This window comes from Hemibagrus wyckioides, linkage group LG05 (genome assembly GCF_019097595.1).
Source record: "Hemibagrus wyckioides isolate EC202008001 linkage group LG05, SWU_Hwy_1.0, whole genome shotgun sequence".
In the NCBI taxonomy this organism is placed as follows: Eukaryota; Metazoa; Chordata; class Actinopteri; order Siluriformes; family Bagridae; genus Hemibagrus; species Hemibagrus wyckioides.
Window position 1 is genome coordinate 6386973 of NC_080714.1, and position 25922 is coordinate 6412894.

Here is a 25922-nt window from a genome sequence, read left to right on the forward strand (position 1 = left end):
TGTACTCATTTTAAGATAAACCATATTCTATTGGCAGATCATTTCAGAACAAAACAACCCCTGATGGAAAAAACTCAACATGTCATGCTCAGAAACTGTGCAAGTAACCACACAAGTGACATCATGTGCATAACATGAGATAAATAAAAACCAGGCTGTAGAGGAGGCGACCATGGACACCGCATGCTGTAGAGAAATTTCTGAGAAAGAAAAACAATTAATACGTGAACTTGCAAGCTACAAATTTCACGGATCTCTCGGAAAAAAAAAGATAACAGGGAGGTTTATAATGTGTACAGTGTCCACAATTTCTGGAACGTACCATTACTGTTATGATGAACATCTCCATTATAAAACTAAAAATACTATAAGAAACACCACAATGTCAAATCAAAGATTAATGAATAAGCATTCACTCTCACTCGATCATTTACATCAGTAAACTTTATATTTGAAAAAGGAAAAAAAGGTGAAGAAAGCACAGCTAACATTACAATTCACAACAATCTTTTTTTTTTTCTTTCCATCAAACAAGTCACCAGAGGTGGAGTTCTGTGTTTATGAAAATATGCCACTTGTGTGAAGGCCAGGACATAAAAAAAAAAAAAATAATAATAATAATAATAATAATAATAAACTGGCTTTTTCGTTCTCTCATTTCGGTCATATATCAAAGTCTTGTGTGAAGAATGACATGCACAGAAAAACATACAACCCTGTCTACTATTATTTAATATATTTATAATCATTTAAAGAGACAATACACATATTTACACAAACATTATTACTTAGTATTGCTTTGATAATCATTTCCCTTGTAGATGAATGAAAACGAAAAAAGTAAATGAAAAAGGATGGATAGATCAGGGCTGCTCAAAAACATACTACTCAAGTCACCGGGCTGGAATGTGCTGCATGAATCATTTTTGGGCCTGGGGTTTGAGCAGCCCTGAATTCCATGGATGTGCTTGTACAAGAATGAGTGTGTTTGTACGTGTGAATACTTTTTTATTTTTTTTTTATTAATAAGAAAGCGATAAATCACTCAAAAACCCCTTAAATTCGACCTTGCACTCAAACACACAATGGAAACCGGTCCCGTGTGCACTATACATTTCCTGTGATGACTATTACGAAGTCCCGAAGCAGGTTCCGTGAAAACCCAAACCGAACATAGAAAGATGTTTAAATGGATCCATGATAAAGAGAGATCGTGTATACTGAAACGGAAAAAAAAAAAAAAAAAATAGAGAAGCCTAATACAATGTGATGAATTTGCAGGGAAGGTTTAAAGTGTAGGATAATTGCTGAACTGGTTTATACACCTCGTCATCCCCTCCCAGAGTCAACAGCTAGCAAGCTTCGCACGCAGCTTGAAAGAGGTAGAGGGCGCTCTTCCTCTAAAGCAAAAGGAATGCTGCGTGTTCTGTGCAGGTTACTCAGGATTCGCTGTGCTCTCTGTGCTGGAAGGAGTGAGGGAGGTGAAGGAAGGATGGAGGGAGAGAGAGAGCGGAGGGCTCAGTGGTGAGGGGAGACGGGGTGGCGGTAGCCCGCACCGGGCCCCTGATAGCGTTGGCGTGCGTGCTTCTCGCAGAACAGCTCGTCTTCCACCCAGAAGTGGCCGCGCATCTTCAGGTTGAGGCCACAATCTGCGCACGTGTAACAGTCGGGGTGACGGAAACGATCGTCGATGATCCTCACCGCCTGGGTACTGGAACACAACCCCAAAAAAATAACGTATTACACACTAAACACAGAAATCATGTCCACCAGATTGAAGCTACCAAAAGCCTTGTATTCTTTCTACACCTCAGTGATTTCTGCTATAGCTTTTAAAATGGACAGATTTCTAGGATTTATTTGTGTAAGGAATAACACGACTGTGCATGCTGTTATAGGAACCAATAATGGGTTAATAAATGGGAATAATAGTTACAGACTTCACTATTATTATTTAACTTCCCCTAGATCTCTGTACAGCCGAGTCACTGATAATCTTCGAACGACGGATGAAGACTTACCTCTTCCTGAAGTACTTAAACTAGCTCTTCTTTTTCCTTGTCTGTTTTATGTATTATTGTATGTATACAGTTTTTAGGCTGATGGTGTCCCAAGTCTGTGACCTGTTGAACCAGTGTTAATGTATTCATTGACCGAGACTCTTGCACATCGCTCTGGACAAGAGCGTCTGCCAAATGCCAGAAATGTAAATGTATTTCGCTTCTACCACAGCAGATTATGAACTGTTAAATATTATTTATTTTTTATTTCTGAAACAACAAAACATCGATTTCTTTTAATACAAATGTAATTCGCACCATGTAGTCATTCAGATGCACTAAAGTAAAATAAAGCACAAAATCAAGTTCAATACATGTATTCAATGTTAAAATATATAATTTATCATTTTTTTCCCCCAATTAATTTACCTCAAGTAAATGTTAGATTTCTCTTATTTACAACAATAAATACTTTTCCCATTTATTAACATGACATTTCTGGTATTTTGCAGACACTTTTATCCAGAGCGATGTAAAAAGGGCTTTGAAACCTCTATCAGTGAATACATTAACACTGGTTCAATAGGTCACAGACTTAGGGAATGTAAATAAAATAAAATAAAAATATAAAATAAAATAAAAATATAAAAAAATAAAACAAAGTATAATAAAATAAAATAAAATAGATGAATAAATAAAATAAAAACTGTGTTGGGAGTTATATATCTATGTTGGGAGGATTTTTTTTTTTTTTTTACACAACATACAACACATAAAATAAACAGAGGAAATAAGAGCTAGTTTAAAGTGTTCCAGAAAGAGGTAGGTCTTCATCCATCGCTTAAAGACGGCCAGTGACTCTAGGGGAGGTTCGTTCCTCCACCTTGGTGCCAGAACAGAAGAAAGTCTAGATGTATACCTACCTCTTACCCTGAGAAATGGTGGGACCAGTAAATATTAATCTTGGTGATAATAATAATCTTAAGAGCCAGTTGTATTTGAACCTAAAATGGTATCCACTGAATACACGTCCTCACACCCAAAGGCGTGCTTTTATCTTCTTTCCTTTTCTTTAACAGCATAACAAGTGCCTTCACACGCAAAATCCTACGTGAGTCAGTATGAGGTTGTTGCAGTGATGCAGCTCTGATTCTCACAGGTGTATAAAGGTAAATGAATTATGAGAACAGCATTACCCCCAGGCTTAACCAACATTACGTGCTTTATTACCAACTTATTAATCTCTAATTAGGCAATAAATTCGCGCACCACAACAACAAGCCAGGACACAACATGCGTTTGGGTGTTAACGGTTTTTTTCCCTGCTGCATGTCATGACTAATTTACTGCCGTGTATAGGATGAAAACCCGTGAGCGTTAATAAGCGTGTCTCTCTTACACAATGTTGTTGCCGCATTTTTCACAGGTGTGGTATTTCTGGACGCCAGCGACAGAAGACACTGGTTTCGGTGGGGTTGGGGACAGCTTTCCTGGAAACATCAGCGCAGCCTCTGTTTAAAAAAAAAAGAAAAAGATAAAAAATATACACAATTAAATCTATAGCCTAAAAATTTGGACCTCAGTCATTTATCAAGCGGTCATCTCATGTCGAAACGGGTGAACTGACTGACCTTGCTTTTATAATGGTGCTGATTAGAGCTGCTAACGATTAAACAAAGGTTGCTTAACCGTTGTACAGAATTCCTTCACCAACATTATCAAATCCGGTCATTCAGTTTAGTATTAAACGAATTTGAAACACAGTTCAACAGAAATTCTACACTAGGGGGCGCAATGTAATTGTTGAGCAAATAATGCAGCCAGAACCTAGGCATCATTCAATATGAATAATGATTTCTTGAACAAACTTTAATCTTTATTTATAAATAAATAAATAATAAATAAACAATTAATTAAATAAATAAACAAACAAACAAATAATTAATTAATTAAATTAAATAAATTAAATAAATAATGGAAGTTTTAACTGGGAAAACAATGTTTTAACTGGGAATCCACTCACTGGAAATGCTTTAGTAGCAAACTGCAAAAAACTGAGCATTTTATTCATTCACTACCATTCATGATTTTAAAAAAAGACAACAAAATTTATAAATAATTTAATAATAAATAAACAATTAATGTAATAAATAAAATAAAATAAAATAAAATAAAATAAAATAAAATAAAATAAAATAAAATAAAATAAAATAAAATAAAATAATGGAAGTTTTAACTGGGAAAACAATGTTTTAACTGGGAATCCACTCACTGGAAATGCTTTAACAGCAAACTGCAAAAAAACCGAGCATTTTATTCATCCACTACCATTCAAGTTTTAAAAAAAGACAACAAAAGCCTTTATCCATCATCCTGTGTGCTGCACAAAAGAGCTGAGTGACTAAATGCTAAAATATGTCCAATTCTTGTCAAACTGTTTCATGCTTTTCCACAACAAAATCAGGCAAATCTGTTTGGTTCCAGCACAAAAAACGCTGGAACGCTTAAACTGGTGACGTCAAGGGCCCTCGAAGGCACTCTCGTTTTGTCACAAACAGTTTGGGCAAATAATTTTCATGACCACATTTAAAATAAGACGTGAAACGAAATATTTCATCTGCGAGTTCAGAGGAGAATGCAACAAAGTAAATAGGAGACACATTTCTTGAACAAAAGTTCCTTTGTGCAGAGACGCACGCTGAGAACGAACAGCTCAGAGTAATAAAATATGCATCTGATGAAGATAATTGTTTTCTAGGATGATATCGGAGTGTTGACAGCTGAGGATTTGAATTTAGATGGTTAAAATGTGTTTAAGGGAATTCACGTACGCTGGGGAATTTACACTGTGCATTGTGGTGTCTGATTATGTAATGGATCATCTCTTAAACCGGTGAATAATAATGTCCTAAATGAGGGGGAAAAATAATAATAATTTACAGTTTAGTTTGGGATTTTATTGTTTTCCAAGGAAAAACACACGAAATTAGTCTGAATAGAAAATATAGCAAAAGAACAGGGCATGCTGACATGTCAGAGTTAGAAATAATGATTTTGATGGAGGAGATGAATGTTGCCTTCATCGAAAAAACCACCTTTTGCAGCAGTTACAGCCTGGGCATTCTAGCTGTCGATTTTTCAAGAAAATCTGATGAGATGAGATTTCACCCCATGCTTCCTGGAGCATCTCCCACAAGATGGATTGGCTGATGGAGTCTTTCACCATAGCTGAAACATGCAAGTGATTGAGCGGTAGTGTAAAATGCAAATTTTCCCTATTTGACCTCCACGCCCTTTATTCTTCGAACTCTTGAGAAGCCTGATGTGACAAGCAGATCATATTTCTGCATCATAAAAGCGTTACTGCTGCACAGTCATAAGAAGAGCGAGAGGAACGCACAACACACACGTTCACACATGCCCAGACTGACCTCAAGGTCAAGTATTACTGTTGACGTCACAGATAAAATACAGACTTTAATACACAGGTAATAAAAGGTTACTCAATGACTCATTTGGACAAAAGGTTGCAGTGACTTGGCCCATTTTTTACATGTTGGACTTTTCTTTATTCAGACAGTTTCACAGTGTGTGTGTGTGTGTGTGTGTGTGTTTTACCTTTCTCATCAGCCTCCAACACTTCTTGCAGCATTTTGAAGGTGTTGGACTGGCGAGGAGCCGCACGTGACTCCTTGTTCTCCTGAATCATCTTGTACACCTCTGACTCACGGTCGAACCGCTGCATCGCAAAGTCCGAGCTAACAGACAGAGACGGACGGACAGACAGACAAGAGACAGACACGGGAACAGAAGGGAAATAAATCATTAGGAAACAAATGTCTGAAATCCAAATTAAACAGACAGATCAGTATCGGTAGTGTATGTTTGCTGTTATGAGTCAATCATGATGGACATTTATATTCCTCAGGTTTAACAGCACTGCCGCTACATTTACGCCAAAAGGAAATGAGTGCTGTGGGAAAACAGGGCCTAGAGCAGTGATCTTATTACCTCATCACATCGACTCTGGCTCATGGAAAAGCCTGTACGCCTGTATAGTCTCTGCTGCACATCAACATGGCAAAGACTGATAAGAGCTTGATCGACATCATACAGGACGACTGGTATGCATAAACCACTGCTAAAAATACGTTACGAAAACAAAAGCCTGTGAAGGTCCTGGGAATCAAACTTACTGTACCTTTAATTAAATCTGCCTCATCATTTTTCAAGGTGATGAATTGAGGCAACAAACAAAAGAAAACACACTCCTGTCAAAACAGGATTGAAGATGTATATTGTGGGTATACACTGCTAATGGCAACAAACCACTGAAGTTGTGAATAAGTTCCAGACAAGAGGGTGGAAAAAAAATAAAGCCTCTCGCATATCGGATTTATTTAAACGTTCTCCTCACATGATTTTCTCTCAAATGTGGGATCAATTGAAAGATTTGCACTTTTCGCCAGATTTTCACCACTTGTTTCTATGATCTATAAAGACAGACAATAAAGGATAAAGGCCGCTGTGGCTACACGTGAATACTGCAGCGTTTACTCATCCTGCTTGGGTATCATCCCAGTTTTTTGGGTTTTGCTCATGAGGACCAAAGTCATTATCGACAATTTTAAAGATTTTCATCAAATTTTCATCTTCCAGTATTTGATCAGTGCGCTCTGGATCGCGCCGACATTCTTCACCTCTTCTGTCATCACCAAGATAAGAAACGATTGACATGAGCCTTTAATGTCGTAGCGGAGCGGCAGGATAAAGAAGTGTTCGTTCGGTGCTCCGAGAAAAGAGAAAGCCACAGGTTCTGTAATCAGCGCTTGGCCCCTTTCCTTTGAAAACATGTGTTTGTTTCAAACCATTTCCTCCAGTGTTTGGAACAAGAGACCTTTGAGAAATGCCTGAGAACAGCCTTCTCGCCAGCACTAATTTGATGCTAACCAGAATCCAGTGAAGTTGAAGAGATACTGCATTGTTCTGCCCTCAGGGTCATGCGAGTTATGGCTGGATTAATATTAAAATAAAGAGACGACGGCGGAAAAGAGAAGAAATCCGATAGCACTTGCCGAACAAAACCTTCAATGCTCGTTTCCTGAAACTCTGCCGTAACTCTGCATAATGTATGTGTGAGTTTCGTGTAGTGACCTGCAGTGCGTCAGATTGGAATAAATGTTGTTTGAGGGCAGCTATATTTTGGTATATTAATGAATCGAAGAGAAATATAAAGGATGTCTGGTGATCATGTGTGACTGGGTTATGATCGTTATGGGTTAAACTTTTCACTGTATGATGACGGTTTCAATGTTTCACAGTATCGTGGTATTAATTTCACATTTGCAAACACACGTGCTGGTAGTGTCATTTAAAGGAACTCCTTTTTAGAGGGATTTCTTTATATAATTTTCCCTTTCCAGCCTGACTGCTATGAAGCCATCACCGTACTGCAGCTACAAAACTCGGGAGATTGAAATCTAAGGAAATCCTTCCTGTGAAGCCAGCTGACATCATCTTTTTTAACATACTGTGTTATCTGCCTTCTTTTGCATATGTGAGTTCACAGATGCCTACGATTAAGCTTAGTGGCATAATGCCTTGGCAATTCCAGCCATTTATGGTTGTGGCATCGTCAGGATTCAAACTCTTCCGTTACACCACTTGGGAACTTCTTGCGTTGTTCTTTCCTTATTTCTGAGACTGACCTTGCCATGAAGTCTCTCATATGTCCAGAATGTATCGTGTCGTCGGTAAAAATCCAGCTTGCATGGCAGTGTAGAGCAGAGATTAGCCAAAAATAGATATTTCCCTCATTCAGTTCTGGTCCTCAGCAGTGTGTTCTTATGATAAAGTAACGTACATGCTAGATGCAGCAGCAAGAATAACAGTCGAAGAGGTTTTTCCAGTGGTGTCTACATCCTCTGTGCAGAGAGAAAGAGATATCCTACCTGCATATTTAAGGGAATCACAGCTGGACAGACTTGATTGGATAAGAAATCTGAATGGATTGCAAATTTGTTTCAATTGGCATCAGGAAAGTAGGTAACCGTCCAATCGTACACCTTTGACACCGTAACATCCCTAGCATGGCGTCTAGCAGGCTTTGTGTTTCAAAGATTTCATCTCTCAGGTGTGACAAGGAATCTATTTTCCAGTCCTCCATATTCACCAACTCATGGTCAGGCATTTCTAACCGTAAAAAAAACAAAAACACCAAGATGATACCTCTTCTCTTCATGACTTCACTCTCTCCACTCACCCCTCTCCTTCCTATGAACTCTCCTTTCATGCCTCTGTGGTTAACAGCAGGTTTTAGGTGATGTAAGTGGTTGAGACGGAGTGCGTGTAGAAAGCAGAGAGAAGTGAAAGCGGGAATGAGAGCTGATTAGAGGCAGTTGGTAGGTTTATGAGCGATTTCTTCAGCGCTGTTTTACTGAAACAAAACTACAGGTTGGGGTTGGCACGGATTCTGAACACATGCAGGGGGCTAATTAGAACGGAATAATGAGTAGGCTACCACCTCACCACATAGAACAAACAGCCTGTAGCTAAAACACACACACGTGCTATGTAAACTCGTTTGTCCCGATCTTAAGGACGTGACTGGTGTTAGTTTGACAGTATTTATATAAACACATGCGGGCTCAGCCTATTTTTTTTTTCCTTCAGTATTTGGCAACAATAACAGGCCAAAAATAATACTGAACTTTTTATATGGCTTTTCGAATTCTGGATTCTGATTGGCCAGAAAGTGTTGATTCATTTTCTAGAACAGCAGCTTTGTCAAAACCTGGTGTAGAAAAAACCTCATACAATCATGACCATCTTGAATCTAGGGTAACCATTTTGCATTACCAAAATACCTCAGTAAAGCTTTTGCCTGGTTTACGATGCATGGCCATCATACCGGTCAGATTCGACTGAGAATGTAAAGACCGTATGTGTTTAGCAGGACATCATTATGAGCCGTCTTGCTGCAAATCTCCAGGGGGGTGTAAAAGCAGTGAATGTTAGGTAGTGGACCAGTATAAACTCTCTTAAGTGTGTGTAAGAGAGAGAGGATGTGTAATATCTGCTGCTGCTGCTCCAGAGACAGGTGTTGATTGTGTATGTGGGTGTGGTCGTCACCCCTAGAAACCTGCATGACAAGCAGCCGATGCTTTGCATGTTTTCTCAATGTGAATGTGTTCTCGGTCAGATCTGTCTGTTGAAAACATGGAATGAGAAACTATCATGAGACACGTAGAGGGTGAGATCAGAACGAGAGAACAGATGCAGGAGGGAGCAATGAGAGACGAGAGAATGTGACGGCTCTGACAACATGTGATTACTTCTCCAGGGCCATACACCTATATGTAGGGGGGGTGCACACACACACACACAGTCTGAAAATGTTCTATACAGAAGCTTTATAAGTCTGAAAAAGAAAAATAAGATAACTGATATGAAGGAGTGTTATAGTTACCACCCTAAAGTAATCATGCCCATAAGTGTTTCGTTCCACTTATAGCACCAGCAATTTGCCAATGCAATCATTTACCAACTAAAAAATTAATAAATCCAAATGCTTTGTCCAAATGCTTTACAAGCATGGACTCTGGAGACTGAGAAACAAATTATCACACATTCTGACCAATCAGAGCTGAGAATTCATCAGCAATGTGGTATAGCAATATAAAGATGTGACTATTGAGAGAGAAATATGATAGATAGATAGGTCTGATAGATGATAAGCTAATGGAGAGAAGAGAGAGCGATTCAAGCAGAAGTATCGATAGATTTATTTAGAAAGATACAAAAAGAGAGAGATGTGTGTATAAACATTCAGAAAGATGTATACACAGAGAGTTGGAGATAGACAGAGATGGGTGGATAGATAAATGCAATGGAAGGAGAGATTTGAGAGATGAATAAACGGATAGGCAGGAGGACGAGGATGGGCTCTAAATCTCCGGATCCAGATTGGACACAGCCATGTTCTGTGAAAAATTGCCCCAAATTGAATCCAGATCCACAGACTCGAGAGTAGTCCATCCCCCCCCCCCCTTTTTTTTTCGTCTGCGAGCCCTCCCGAGCTATCCCTTTCCTCTCCTCTCGCTCCTCCTTCACTCGCTTTCTGCCCTGAGATGGCAAGGTACACCATCGAAATCCCCAAGAACATACATACTGACGTCAACACCAGAGAAAGCAGAAAGACGTCCGGACAGAGAGACAGAACAAAAACCTTAACCTTAAGCACTATAACTGATGAGCTGCCTGGGCATTTTAAGCTAGTTTTCTGATGATGTTTGGACGAAATCTATTGTCCTGTAGCTGCTGCAGGCTGCTGGTGCATGGTTGCAACCTTGTGAAAACACATCCAGCTAAACAGGCTTTAAACAAAACCCAGTCAAAACAGTAGACATCACCAGAGCTGTTGAAAAAGAGCTGACAGAGGAGAAGCCAAAGACGTGCTTGTACTGACTGGCTAACGCAGGACACTTCCAAAACCTGTGCTTAATAAAAGTTACACACTTACCTCAAAGACACAGAGCAAGATCTTCACAGCTAGAGCCAAACAGGCTTCAGTAGCAACCTCACACGCATACACACACTTAAAACTGGCTCGAGAGTACACACACTCGTACGTAAGCCGAAGCTCATTTACACACAAACACACACCCCTTTGCTGAGCTGAACGGAGAGTTTCAGTCTGAAAGGTGTGACTCTTGCGTAGACTCACTGTATAAAGAGGTGGACTCTATATGCTGAGCGTGTGGAGGGGGTGGAGCTGGAGGAGTGTGTGCCACAGGAGACTGTGTACGTCTGCGTACATTCGTGTGTGTGTGTGTGTGTGTGTGTGTGTGTGTGTATAAAAAGAGGACCAATTAGGGGGAAGAATGAAAATTTTGAGTCGCATGTACTAAATAAGTCAACGGAAAATGATAAATTAGAAGAAAACTACAGAGAGAGAGAAAGAGAGATAGAGAGACAGAGAGAGAGATAGAGACAGCAAGAGAAATAGTAAGACACAAAAAGACAGAGAGAGAGAGACAGATTTAGAGAGATAAGGAGTAAGAGAGAAAGTGAGCAACAGAGAGTGAAAGAGAGAGACAGCAAGTAAGAGAGGGAGAGAGAGAGAGCGATTAAGAGAGAGTAAAAGAGAGAGAGAAAGAAGGAAACAGACAGAGATGTGGAATGAGAGAGAGAGAGAGAGAGAGAGAGAGAGAGAGAGAGAGATAGAGAGATGTTAAGAGAGAGGCAGACAGACATTCTGAATAGACAGACAGAGATGTTGAAAGAGGGAGAGAGAGAGAGAGAGAGAGAAGGAGACAGAGGCAAGGAAACAAACAGAGATGTGGGGAGTGGGGGGGGGTAGAGAGAAAGAGAAACTGTCAGAGACAAGGAAACAGACAGAGATGTTGAAAGAGAGAGAGAGAGAGAGAGATGGATTAGAAGAATTAGAAATGGGAACCCACCAAAAGTTCTGGAACTAACAGATGAACCTCAACCGAAGTGATGCAAGGTCCAAGGTGTGGAGGAAGACAGGATCTGCTCATGATCCAAAACATACGAGCTCATCGGTCAAGCATGACTGAGGTGGTGTCAAACTCGGGCTTGTGTGGCTGCTTCTGGAACTTTCTCACTCATCTTTATTGATTCATGACTGTAGCAGCAGAAACATTCTGTCTTCCAATTTACAGAGAAATACATCCAGGCTTAGGTACAGGGAGGAAGTTCATCATGCAGCAAGACAATGCTCCAAAACGCAATGACATCATCAGGGGATCACCAGACTGTAACCCAGCTAGCATCTTACCTCCTCATATTTGGATGTGCAACCAAATATCAAGTGCAATTTACTTTAATACTCACATAAATATTGGGTGGTCTGCCACACAAGATGGCCTGTTCTAAGTTGCAAATATCAGAAAAATGGAACATCTGTCCCATCATCTTTTGATCTCAAACCCAAATGTCTTTAGTGTATAGCAGGGCAAAAAAAAATTGGCCTTGCTGTTCCGATACTTTCGGGGGGGGGGGGGGGGGGGGTGGGTGTCCTGACGTGGCTGGGGATCTGACAGAACCCTAAGACAGAAGAGCTGAAATCAACCCTTAAATCCTTAAGGTGTGTGTGTGTGCGTGTGTGTGTGTGTGTGTGTGAATCAACAGTCACAGGCCAGAATCACACACAAAGTCACAGCACTGAACCGAAACATGTCTGCATGACTCTGTGTTTACACAGAAATGATAGCACAAGTGGGAGCTCAAAATACGCACATCAGGGTGGACGTACTAACAGCAGGTCAAAATAAAAGGAACAGTTCATTGCAGTTCTAGGAACCTTCTTCATTTCGTTTCTAGAAGACCACAAACTATTTGTTTGAAGGTACAAACTGATCACTTATGCAAGAATACATACATCACTAATAGAGTACGTGACAGAATAGGGGTAAGAAAGTGGTGATGGGAAACAGAGTTTGGATATTGTCAACTTAACAATAAATAAATAAACAAGCAAGCAAACAAACAAATAAGTCAAAAAGGCTTTCATTTGGTTACTGAGGTTAAGGTTTGATTTATTTGTAACACCGACTTACTTATGCAGCCAATTAGTGAGTATTGTGTATATATACACACTATATTCCCAAAAGTTTTTGGACACCCCCCATATCATTGAATTCAGGTGTTGGGCTTGGCCTCTTAGTTCCAGTAAAAGGAACTCTAAATGCTTCAGCATGCCAAGACATTTTGGACAATTTCATGCTTTGTGGGAACAGTTTGGGGATGACCCCTTCCTGTTCCAACATGAAGCAAGGTCCATAAAGACATGGATGAGTGAGTTTGGTGTAGAGGAACTTGACTGGCCTGCACAGAGTCCTGACCTCAACCTCTTTGAGATGAATTAGAGCGGAGACTGCGAGACAGGCCTTCTCGTCCAACATCAGTGCCTGACCTCACAAATGCGCTTGTAGAGGAATGGTCAACAATTCCTCATAAACACACCCCTAAACCTTGTGGAAAGCCTTCCCAGAAGAGTTGAAGCTGTTATAGTGGCAAAGGGCGGGACAACTCCATATTACCTTCATGTGCATGTAAAGGCAGACGTCCCAAAACTTGTGTGTGTGTGTGTGTACCTGTTGCGGCGAGGAGATATGGGCACCTCTCTTTCGATGGGACTGTGTGGCGAGTAGCGTTCAGGAGGTGTCGGAGTTCGACTGGACATAGAGTTGCTGCGGAACTCCACTGCGGAAATCTCCTAAAACCCACAGAAACGCAGCATGGTTAAAAACATTTGAGAAAACATTTTCCTTTTTCACTCTGTCATTCCAGCAGATTTATGTACTCCAGGGAGCTGCAGCAGAAAGGCAGTTTATAGCGACAGTTTTGCTCCTAATGGACATTAACCGATTCATACCCTTTTCACTCGCTCTGTACATTCGGCTTGGGAAGCTCGGAGAAGTCTAGACTGCCTGGAGAGGCTGAGGAGCTGGTTTAACTTTCCATCCATGCAATCATTAAGCAAAATATGCGTGCGCCTTAATGTTCAATCGGTTTTCGGTTTCGACAAACGAGCTGGAGCGAATGATTAAGACCAAGAGGAATGTGAACTTAATTTAGCATACTGATACGGTGACATCAGTCTATATTTACATTTAATTGTACAGAACTGTGGTGAGTGTGTGTGTGGGGGCCTGTTTTTATATCTAGGTCCCCAGAATGATAGGAAACAGACAAATTCTGACATAGTGAGGACATTTTGTTTGATCTTCTTAAAAAAATAAAATAAAAAAATATAAATAAAAATAAAATAAAATAAAAATAAATCAAAGGCAAAAAAAAGTTTTCCTTTCAATTACTGAGGTTAAGGTTAGATTTAAGTGCAACATAGCACATTTAATTAACTGGTTTAATAACGAAGTGAGTTGAAGGTCATCATGAAGTGGAGAGCATGGCAAATGTGTGTGCAGGGAAGGAAAAAAAAAAAAACCCACAAAACACACTTCCTGCATAGTGGGACACCTGATATTATTCAGAAATTCCTGAACACACTGTACAGATTTACATGGAGTTTGCGTGTGTGTGTGTGTGTGTGTGGGAGTCATTTGGCTGTTAACCCAAAATGTTTTTTTGTTTCCTGAGGTTTAGTCTCAGGTTTGTTATTGACTACAGTAACACACACAAGTCAGTGGAAACGGTGTGTAACAGTTATAGTGTGTGTGCTTTGTTTAATCGGAGTCCTTTACGTCAGGCGCACACATGCTCAGGTGACGAGCTTTAGCGACCATTCTCTGTCGCATAGCATAAAAGAAAGGTTGGTATAAAGCGGAGATAACGAGACGATACAGAGGCTGTGAGAATCAGGTGGGAAAAACGAACAGAGTCGCTCACACACCTGCCCCACCTGAGGGATGTAATCGCCGCGGGCATTGAGGCATCAAACAGTAACCTCATCTTCAAAAGAAGAGTAAATCGGCTTATAATCCTGGCTAAAGCTTTAAGTGCGCTCGGCTCTGTCATCGGCTTTGTGGGCCTCAGCGTGAGTGAAAGCTTGTCTGCATTCCTAGCATTTAGCACTTCTATTCGAATCAATCCTACACTGTAACTATACACACACACACAGCGTCAATGCTCACACGCACACACACATGCATGCAAGTGCATTTATCGTGCCAGCCGGGCTAGCGGCTGATTGCTGATTGCTATTTATATCAGCGCTGGAAGCGATTGGGATGAGATGACAGAGACGGAGTTTGCTCGCTCCCAGATGTTTGGCTCTGGAGTCCATCATGGCTGGTGCTCACATGTCAGTTCTGGGATTGCAACATCTGTCCGTTACAGCTGTACACACGCAGACCTGAATGCAGGACATACAAACATAACTGGCTGTTTGGACACTTCAACAACGTTTGTTTGTTCGGAGATCAACTGATTAGCGAGCGATGGCGGATATATATATATATATATATATATATATATATATATATATATATATATATATACACACACACACAGCACAGGAAACAGAACATCGACAAGTTTTGGGAAGGGGAATGAAAGTGTCCAATCTGAACACTAGAGGGCAGTCTGGACAGCAGAACAAGCACTGAGAAATGGAGTACTTTTAGTAGATTTTTAAGGCTGGCACTTTCACAAACACTAAAAGTTGACGGATTTTAGTAAAGTGATACCAGGTTTCACTTTATGGTCGTCCACTACAGAAAAACAACCACACTAACCATTGCTAGTTATGTGTAAACGAGCCAAAATCACAACATGTGACGTTAAAGAACGTCTGTTGCTCTGGTGGTCAGTCGCTGGTGCGACAGTTTGCTTTTCATTGTGCTGAAAGTGATGTATGTATTTTTGTGTTCAGTGGCAGACACACACAATCAGCTGTTTAAGACACCTTATGTGATTTTTAGTGCCCCTCTAATTTCTACAGCTTTTTCTGCTGAATGAATCTGTTGTAGAAAAGGGACTAAGAATAAATTACTGCCATACTGAACAGGATCTGGTGTCCTCTGGCTTGAGCATGCTGAAACCAGGACAAGGATCACTGGCACACTCACAGGGGAATAACCCAGGATGCCCACACACCAGTGTTATGCTTAATAGACCGTCTGGGATCAGAGAGTGAGAGAAGCTCTTTGGAGAGAGAGAGACAGAGAGAGAGAGAGAGAGAGAGGGGGAGAGAGAGAGAGAGAGAAGGAGAGAATGAGAGAGAGTAAGAAAGTGAGAGAGACAAAGAGAGAGAGAGAGAGAGAGAGAGAGAGAGAAGGAGAGAATGAGAGAGAGTAAGAAAGTGAGAGAGACAAAGAGACAAAAAGAGAGAGAGAGAGAGTGGCCACAAACCGGTCATTTAAATGCAAATTTTCAACATTTCAACATTCTCCGTTTTGCGTATAATCAAACACAACCTCAGTGTTCCCTCCAAAACACAGCCCTGGACTACAATGAAAGCTAACACAAGAGGAGGAGCTTTCTAATTCATAACAATACACATAACTGACAGGCAAGAAAAGCTGCCTCGTCCTGATTGGCTGGATGTTGTATAACACGGTGTTTGTTTTAATTCCTGTTCACAGATCCTGAGGAGCTGCAAACTTAAAAATTACTCAGCCTATATTTATGAAGCTATATATAATAATTGATGGGGCTCATAATTACATATGATAATGTATGACGTAAAAGCTCTTTATTTACACATTTGAGCTGTCTTACTAATCACACAGTCCATTTCCAACCAATACACTGATTAGGCTTCCCAAGCTAGGCTAGAACCCCTACATACAGGAACAACTGACTGATTGATTGATTGATGTTTGGAAGAAGGATGATATCAATCTAATGTAATTACACGACTGTTTTTCCAGGTACCATCTGAGACGGATCGACATCGAACGCCGAAACTCTCGCATGTCTACGTCGCACAAAAATGCTATGTACCCAGTAAAAACCTCCTCTTGCCACAGGACCAGCTGGCAGTGATTGTCCAGACGCTCTGTTCTCGATCTCTCTGACCGAAGTATTTCTGCAAATAAACCTTATCATCCATATTGCAACGTGTTTTTGATCTTCACTGCAAGCTTTTCTAGCCAATCACCATTATGAGGATTCTGCGATCAACGAACACAACCTTCATGCAGACTTTCTGATCTGATATTAAGTCGAGTGGTCCCTATAAGGGCAGCCGAGTGACAAACACCAGCCCGAGCTATCGGCTAAGATCTGGACAAGCTCGAATGGAATGCACGCGCAACCCAAACAAAGGAAGCTGAAGGAAACAAAAGTTTCACCCAAACAAGAAAAAAACGAGAGAGAGAGAGAGAGAGAGAGAGAAAGAAGGGGGGGGGGGGGTGTTGTGGCACTTACCAAAACGCATCCCATTTCCCATCAGCCACATTAAGTGACCATAAGGTGACCATTAAGATTCAACTGCATGACCAAACAAATCAGACGTTTTCACCATTTAATAGGGATCAGGATATTTTGAACGTTGGAAGCAGAACATTCCTTTGTGCTGTGGTGTTTGTGTTGGATTGTGACAATGAGAGAGAAGCATATGTGCGCACGCGCACACACACACACACACACACACACACACACACACTCTTCTCTGGATGGCACAGTTCGGTACGCCTTATTAAACTCCATCCTTACTGCAATCAGGGATTCCAAACAGCTCCAGGACACACACACACACACACACACACACACACACACACACGGCCGCCGGAAAACTGTGGTCAACGCTTTGACAAATGCATGCTGCTTCCTTTTCCAAACCATGCAGCAGAGCCTGTTATGTAATGGAGGAAGTTATGAAGCATCACACAGGACCTCGTGACCCTGGCTCTCGGGATTTGGCTCCCGCTGTTTTGGTCCTTCTTAATAAAGTGCTTAAGAGCATATTATTTTTACACATAAATAAGCTACGTAGAACGATAATTTGTTGTTTTTTTCATGTCCAAGAAACGTATTGAAATTACCCAGGAACATCTGCTTGGATTTCTATAGATATCTTACTGTAGTGTGCATTTGTTTTTTAAATACACATTTGAAGAATGCCTCAACAATAACACACCTATTACACTTGTGTCGCGATTACAGTATTAACAAAATTGAAGAAGATAATGATAGGAAAGAATAAGAGAGAACTTAGCTGGTATTTATGCGTTTAATGAATAACGTCGTGAATAAGCCAGGGTTATTCAGAGAGACAGTGAGAGAGAGAGAAAGAGTGAGAGAGAGAGAGAGAGAGAGAGAGAAAGATAGTGAGAGAGAGAGAGAGAGAGAGAGAGAAACAGTGAGAGAGAGAGAGAGAGAGAGAGAGAGAGAGAGAGAGAGAGAGTGAGAGAGAGAGAGAGAGAGAGAGAGAGAGAGAGAGAGAAAGATAGTGAGAGAGAGAGACAGTGAGAGAGAGAGAGAGAGAGAGAGAGAGAGAGAGAGAGAGAGAAACAGTGAGAGAGAGAGACAGTGAGAGAGAGAGAGAGAGAGAGAGAGAGAAAGATAGTGAGAGAGAGAGAGAGAGAGAGAGAGAGAGAGAGAGAGAGAGAAACAGTGAGAGAGAGAGAGAGAGAGAGACAGTGAGAGAGAGAGAGAGAGAGAGAGAGAGAGAGAAAGAGTGAGAGAGAGAGAGAGAGAGAGAGAGAGAGAGAGAAAGATAGTGAGAGAGAGAGAGAGAGAGAGAGAAACAGTGAGAGAGAGAGACAGTGAGAGAGAGAGAGAGAGAGAGAGAGAGAGAGAGAGAGATCCACCTGCATAAAGAGCTAAATAACAGATTTCTCTTGAGGAAGTGGTGTCTGAGCAAACTGCAGAAACAGTGTCAGACTCTTAACATGCAAGCAGCTGATTGGCTCCTTGCAGCGACCGTCCAATATCGCGGGTAAGACTGTAGACGCCGTCGCTCGCGGCTTCTCTCGAACCGCTGTCACTTTTTCAGGAGCTGTTGCGGATACGAGCTGCACGCAAGCGTGTGTCTGTACTAATGTGTGTGTAATAATTGTGTGCTATGTGTTTGTTTAATGTCATAATGGAGAAACCACACATAAGCAGCTGATTTAGCCCCTTACTCGTCTCCCGCTCTCTCTCTCTCTCTCTCTCTCTCTCTCTCTCACACACACACACACACACACACACATACTAATTAGCTGCAGACGGCTATATGCAGCATATATGGCAGCTTGGAATGGGCCCCAGGCTGCATGATTAACTAGCTATGAATATACATATGATTAGCAACTGTGTATAAAACGGACAAAAGGTTGAGTAGATGGAGTCTGTACAGAACGGCCAAGACTGGTCCGAGTTGAGAGGAAGGCTACGGTAAGTCAAATAGCCGCTCCTTACAAACATGTTGAGCAGAAAAGCATCTCAGGACACACTCCAAATCCAACTGCATTGATCCCTTTGGAATTTTAGGCACTTCTACTGTGTGAACATCATGACTGACGATATTACAATTTTTGCCTACTAACCATTTCAGTTGTTACTACAGAAATGAAAGCACATGCTAACAACTCATTCGGTTAGTAAATCAGATTCAACAGTATAAATGGTGTCTCGTGGGCCTTATACATCAAATGGCACCACAGTGAGATCTTCATGAAGGATTCAGTCTGGACTTGTCGTCGCCGCCTGAGGCTGAAGAACCCATGAGCATATTTGAGTGATCGTCGTTCATGAGGACTTGTGTCTGGAGTCGGAGTCGACAAAAACGATTCGAGATACGAATTAACAGACTAATTGGTTGGAGGTCGCACATAGTTCATGACGGTGTCGAATCTGGTGTCGGTGTCGGTTCAAACTGAGAACATGCATCAATCAGGGACGCAGAATTGACGTCTCAAAGATGCCCTCGAGCAAATGCAGGAAGAGTATCCTGGGAACCATGACAATATACGAGAGATATTTACGGCAGGAGTTTCTGCACTTGACTTCAGCAGATGATACGAACAGATTAATCAGGTTATGATAACCGTCTGTTCCCATAGGGCACGGAGCCATCAAAGGCGGAGGTAGAAGGAGAAACAGAAAACGGGCTTGGCGGGCATGTGTTTGCAATAATCCTCATGCCTTCAGGTGCCACAGTGAGGCTGGTGTTAGATGGCAAAAAAATGTCCTGCCTTCAGCAAAAAACAGCCTGAGATTGTAATCGTTACCCACATCATCTTTTCAGGAGCAAAACATTACTGGAAGGGGTGGCAGGTGGAGGCCTAAAAAAGGCTAGTCTAAGAGGAGTTACTTAAAGCAGTCTTGACTGTTTCTAAGGAACCATGATACCATAACCATGCAAAAAACATAATTGGAGCATTTCAAGAGCAAAACAAGACTGTAAAAGGGAATATCGTTTCGCTGCATGAACTCTCACACACACACACACACACCTAAATGGCACTTCTTATGATCAGAAGGCAGTGGCTTGCAACAGGATGATTGAATGCTTGTATGTGGCCACCTCTGAAGGTTTTACTGAGCAGTGCGAACAGCTCTTAACCCTTATTACTCCTTCTGCTCTGTCATTACAGCGTGAGCACACTGTGCGAGCACGTCTGGGGCTGGGGTGTGAGAACCCGTGATAATGATGTCTGTCGACTTTGCTCTCTGCATGCTGTTATTATAATCATTAGGATGATCTAGCTGGGCCTGTGCGTGTTTGCCGTGGCTCTTTACGGCTCCCTCGTCTGTTGGCTGTCGACCGAGAGGCTCCATCTCGAACGCGGCGGCCGATGTCTGTGCTCGGCTACCTCTGCCTGAGATGAAAGAACCCAGACGGAGCTGATATAAACCATATGGCGGTAAACAAAGTTATTATCAGAGATGATGAGATTTCTTGCCGCTGTGGGCGTGTCTGCATGTGTGCGCAAGCGTGAGCACTGAACGCTGACGGTCTCTGTGTGGAAGTGAGTGAGACACTCTGACCCCATTACCTAAACCCTGCAACGTTTTACTACAGAGTCAGAGCTGTTACAGCTAAACCTCTATTTACAAGACTCCATTACGTTGCAGAAAGACTGATGGCTATGATGGTTACACGATGCTTTGAGTTTCTAGTTAGCTATAAAGCCCTTCTTTAAAAATCCACTTTTCACCATAAACTTGCCAACCACTTTATTAGGAACACCTGCTCATTCAGGCAACGTGTGGCAGCAGCACACAGCAGGTCAAGAGTTTCACATCAAGCTTCAAAATGGGGGGAATATATGATGCTCTGTCTTAGAGACTGGTGCTGGACGACCTGAACTATTAAAGCACAAAAGTTTTCACAGAAAACATTAAAGATCCAGTGGGCAGCAGATTGGAAACACCTTGTTGATGCGACTGGGCTGAGCTGACAGGAAAGCTACTATAACACAAATAACCAGCTGTGATGAGCAGAAAAGCATCTCAACACAGTGAACACTGTTCCATGTAGGAGTCTTCCTCTTTTATGAGACAAAAACAGGAATAATAAAGATTTAACTGCTGCTGTACTGGTTGATTGGTTCAATGCATGAATTATCTAGCTGTGCAGGTTCTCCCACTAACGGTTCGCTGGGTCTTCTTCCTTTCCTTTGCTCATGCTGTTACTATGTATAAGAGGGACAAGAAGAAGTGAAAGGACGACGTGGAACTCAGAGAGAAAAATATTTCTCATTTGCCCGATTAAGTCGTTTCGTGCTGTCCAACTGCAGCCGAATTTCGAGCTCATTAGACATATGGTCCTGGTTAAGGTTTCAGCTCACGACTACATCATATGCAGCCCATTCGCTCCCTTTTTCTTTCTCTACTCTTTAATATGACATATAAACACCAGAGAGCGCGTAGGACCACAACCTACGACTGTCAAACATGCCTTTCCCTCGCAGTGAAATGGTTTCATTGTATTATTGCTTGAAATGAATAGTTGGTTAGAGTTGCTTGAAACGTTTGGCTGTATTTATCTTTTTAGATGACACGCAGTATGTATTATATGGGGCGCGTTTACTTTCCAGTCTTCTACAACACAGCATCACGTGCATATTTAATACTTTCTCAGCGATGATTGAACATTTGGACGTTTATGGAATGTTTTTTTTCCCCCTCCTCGCTATTCACACTAAGTGTTAACATCATGTTTATGTTATCTAAAATTTCAACTTTCTTTTAAAATAGATTATTGCACATATCTTCTACATGTAATATGTACGTTTTGCAAGCCTGCCCTCGTTTATAACAGGAGCTCTGCTGAAATGAGACTCGAGCCTCCTGTTAAACAAAATAAACTAATGACTGTGTTTAGATGAAAGGAGGTGGACGGTGGTGGATGAGGTGGTGTGTGGGCCAGCCGCTGATGAGCTCCTGCTCTTGCCTTCTAATGGGTCTGAAATGTCGTATAAATCTCTCTAAGCGGAGCTATCGTTTACAGCGAGATAATCTCCCCCCGTCCTCAACCGTCTCGGGTGAGGCGTGAGTGGATAAAGAGCAATTATAGAGCATTATAAATCACTGCCTGATCAAACAGCCACCTGAGATGACTTCTTCACCTTCACCCTTATGCCTGTTGTCGTTATTTTTCTCTCCTGCTTCGAGCTCTCCTGCTCTCTTTTTATCTTCCCTTCAGTTTCTCAGATATAAACAAAACCGGCTTGTGATATAACAATTTAATCGCCTCTACAGGAATTTGCCAACATATCTAATGACGTTTATTCCGTAAGCCTTCACTCAGACTACAAAAAGCAGTTTTTAAAAATATTAGATACGATGGATTGGATGACTTGGATGCAGACTGCAACTTTGATTAAAATAAAATCAGAGAAGCAAACAGTTAACATGACTCAACTATCTGACTGCACAGATACTATTAGAATAATCTTACACCCTCTCCTACTCTCATTAAACCTGAAACGGAGGACAAGCTCATTTTCGGGTCTGTTTTTTAGGCTATTAAATCTTACTATCACAAACGTAAGTCAGCCAAATTCTATCTTTGTGCAACAGCATTAAAACCTTCAAAAAGCTGAGCTGCCTCTTGCACTAGCATTACCGAGAGCCGCCCAGTACACCACCATCTGAGTTGCATTATATCAGAGTAACGAGCAGTTACATAATCACTGGTCTACCACCAAGCTCTTATACCAGTCATTTCCACCCCTGGTCTACCCCGGACCAGCACGCTTTCTGCTCCAACACATCAAACATGGTCGACTCTGATGTGACATCAAGCCATCGAGACATCGAGCTGACGCAAAACGCTCATTTCTAGAATCTTCTCATGTTCATGTGCTGGAAAGCAGCTCTACTAAATGGTCATTATTCGAATGAGTGACTGATTGCTCAGAACGTTTCCACTATTATTATGGATTTTTATTTTGAGGTGGAACAGCATCTGCAACCGGAAAGTTCATCTAAAAGTGAAGGTCAAGTTCAGGTAGAAAACATAACAATGGTTAGGAATGAATATAAAAACTAGGCTCTCTGGTGGGTTTCAAGATTTTAATCACCTGATACATGATTACCCTTCAGTAATCTACCCCTACTGGCTACCCCTCAGTAACCTACCAATACTGGTTACCCCTCAGAAACCTACCACTATTGGTTACCCCTCAGTAACCTACCACTATTGGTTACCCCTCAGTAACCTACCACTATTGGTTACCCCTCAGTAACCTACCACTATTTGTTACCAATCAGTAACCTACCTCTTCTGGTTACCTGTCAGTAACCTACCCCTTGTGGTTACCCCTTAGTAACCAATTCAAATCAAAAATAAATTTTTAAAATTATATTTAAAATATACATATTTATGCAAGCATGGTGTCTTAGTGGTTAGCCCCACATGTTTAATTCCCACCCCTGCCCTGTATGTGCAACAGATTTGCACAATCTCCTTATTCTTCCAAAGACATGCCTGGTAGGTGGATTGGCGTCACTAAATTGTCCATAGTGTGAGCAAGTGAATAGGTGTGTGAGCGTGATTGTGCCCTGTGATGGACTGGCAAACCAGGATCCAGGGTGTCCCCTGCCTTGTGCCCCGAATTCCCCGGAATAGACTCCAGGCTTCCAGCAACCATGGGTAGGAAAAGTGGATGAGAAAATGCATGGATGGATGGACATTTTTGAATGTGATCATGAGTCATGAGTAAGTCACTTAAGACACATCAGTGGAGTGGAATGGAAAAGATAAAAATCTGATTCGCTCTAGAATTTGTTCATTTGTATTTGTTACCAAGTTCCCATAAAGGTAGAATAATTTAACATACTAAAAGTGCACTCCAAAAGGCTGTTACTTCTCAAGGGCATTTGTGTATACGGTTTAGTCAGGATCACTTTAGAGTGGACGGCAGCCATGGTCTCAGGAAAAGCCTCGTAATTAGCCAATTAAGCCAACCAGGTGTGTTATAGAAAGCAAGACAACTAATTATTCCTGAAGGAGTTGTTCCAAACCACACCATGGCTGGAAACCACTTTCTCGGTTTAGAAGCTCTGCATGTTGCAGAAAGCTCACTAATGAAGTGGACTCCCTGCGGGAGGCAGGGTGTGGGACTGCCAAGGACGTTTTATTTCCCTGGAATTCTTCATGTGACAATGAAAAATCGTAGCAGTGGACCTTGCCATAGAAACCAAACAATTCAGGTGGTGTAGGTTTAAAACTTCAGGTTTGTAGGACTAAACAAAAAAATATACAGTAGGGAAAAGTATCTTGGTTACCTTGACAATGTTTGGAATGTTGACCTACCACTCAGACCTATTCCACTAAAACCGCACCAAAATCATAAAACAGGCCGTATCCATAGCCAGCCAAAACCTCCCCCATAAACCCTGGCAGCCTCGAGTCCTACGACCCTACTGCCTCCGAGGGGGCCTGAGAGCGATGCCGTCCAACCAGCTCCTTTTATTTTCTGACCATGAGGAAAGAATAACAAGTCAAATGTTGCATCGACATGGGATGAACAGAGAAGAAAGACGACTAGAGAGGGAAAAGATACACCTCTGGATTTATCAGTGGGGATCTAATAGGGTGTAACTGTGCATGCATGCTGGCACACGCACACACTCGCTCATAGGCGAAAGAGGGCCAAGATAAACACAGAGGGCCCCGAGCTTAAAACGACCTGTTGTCCCCTAGTATCTGCATACACATAAAACAGAAAGAAGGAAAGTGGTGTGTGTGTGTCAGAGTTAGAGTCAAGCGACAGTGCCAAAGTGGTTTTCGGCCATGCTCTGGAAGAGTACTTTTCAGCTATTCTAATCTCCAGTCTTCTTTTTCTAAAAAGAGAAGCAGCATTTAAAAGAAAAAACAAATATAATGAAAGAGACGGAGAAGTCTGGTAGGATCTGAACAGTCATTGATGGCTAAATAAATGTTAATTTCGGCCACTGATGATCAGGCCAAGAGTCCAGTAGTGGTAGACCGAGAGTTAATCGCTGACCTGAAGTTTGCAAAGTTCACGTGGAATTAGTTTCTTGTTAAGAAGTTAAACAAATGTGAATCCAACTTTATACTGATGGACTTGTGTATTAAGTTTTCCCACACACACACACACACACACACACACACACACAGGACAGCACTAAAGAAAAACTGCAGAAATAAACATGCAATTGGGTAATCTATAACATCTCCACTCCATCTGAGAGACAGCAAGCGCAGCATGTTCCCTCGGAATGAAATCAAAAACAAAGAGCTCTGCAAGGACATGGGTGTGTCTGAGTGGGTGAAGAGAAAATCGGAATTGATCTGAATTAGATGAAATCAGTATGTCTGGATTAGAGTGTGTGTGTGTGTGCGCATGTACATTTGTGGGAGTTTAGGGTCAATGGTCAGGGTAAGTACTTTAAGTACTTTGCTGCGCAGCATATTTATATCTAAATGCACAGGCCCTCGAACAGGATGCGGCCAGCCGCTACAGCAACCTTTGCTAACCGCACAACGGTCACCATGGGCAGACCCAGCTGGGCATTGGGTCGTCAATAGCAATCATCAAGGCAGGAACTCGGCGCCAAAGCCACGCTAGGTTTGGCAACGTGTTCTCCCTGGTGGAAACAAAAGGCAGCTTCCTAATGTGCACAACAGACATGCTCTTCCTTCTCCTCTGCTGCATGCTGGGGTGTTTCCCTCTAATGGACTAAAAATGGACTTCAATCTGGGGTTCGAGCATAGCAGGGCAGGAAGATGAGAGAAGAGTAACAAACAAACAAACAAACGAAAAAATGGAGCACTGTCATTGAGGCACAAGGAAAATTACTTCCATACATGACACAAAGAAAAGGAGGATCACAACAAAACCTCTAGTGTGTACACACACACACACACACAGAGAGAGAAAGAGAAAGAGAGAGTGAGAGAGAGACTTCTCAATCTCCATCAATAACACCTATGAATTTTTCCATACTGTTATGGCATTTATTCATTTCCTCAGTTGGTCATTTTTCTTCATGTGTGTGTCATAACAGCATTAAGAGAAATAAAGGAAA

General features: G+C 41.6%; 1 protein-coding gene across 1 annotated transcript in view; it reads right to left on the reverse strand.

Moving 5' to 3' along the window:
• Positions 1–429: 429 nt before the first annotated feature.
• Positions 430–25922, reverse strand: part of pdlim2 (PDZ and LIM domain 2 (mystique)) — a 62072-nt gene continuing 36579 nt past the window's right edge. Inside the window, exons 7-10 of the mRNA XM_058389930.1 lie at positions 13121–13242; positions 5619–5758; positions 3400–3511; positions 430–1711 (exon numbers count right to left, since the gene is read on the reverse strand). Coding sequence (XP_058245913.1) covers positions 1519–1711; positions 3400–3511; positions 5619–5758; positions 13121–13242 — 567 coding nt within the window. The 3' untranslated portion in view covers positions 430–1518. The remainder of the gene's footprint in view (positions 1712–3399; positions 3512–5618; positions 5759–13120; positions 13243–25922) is intronic.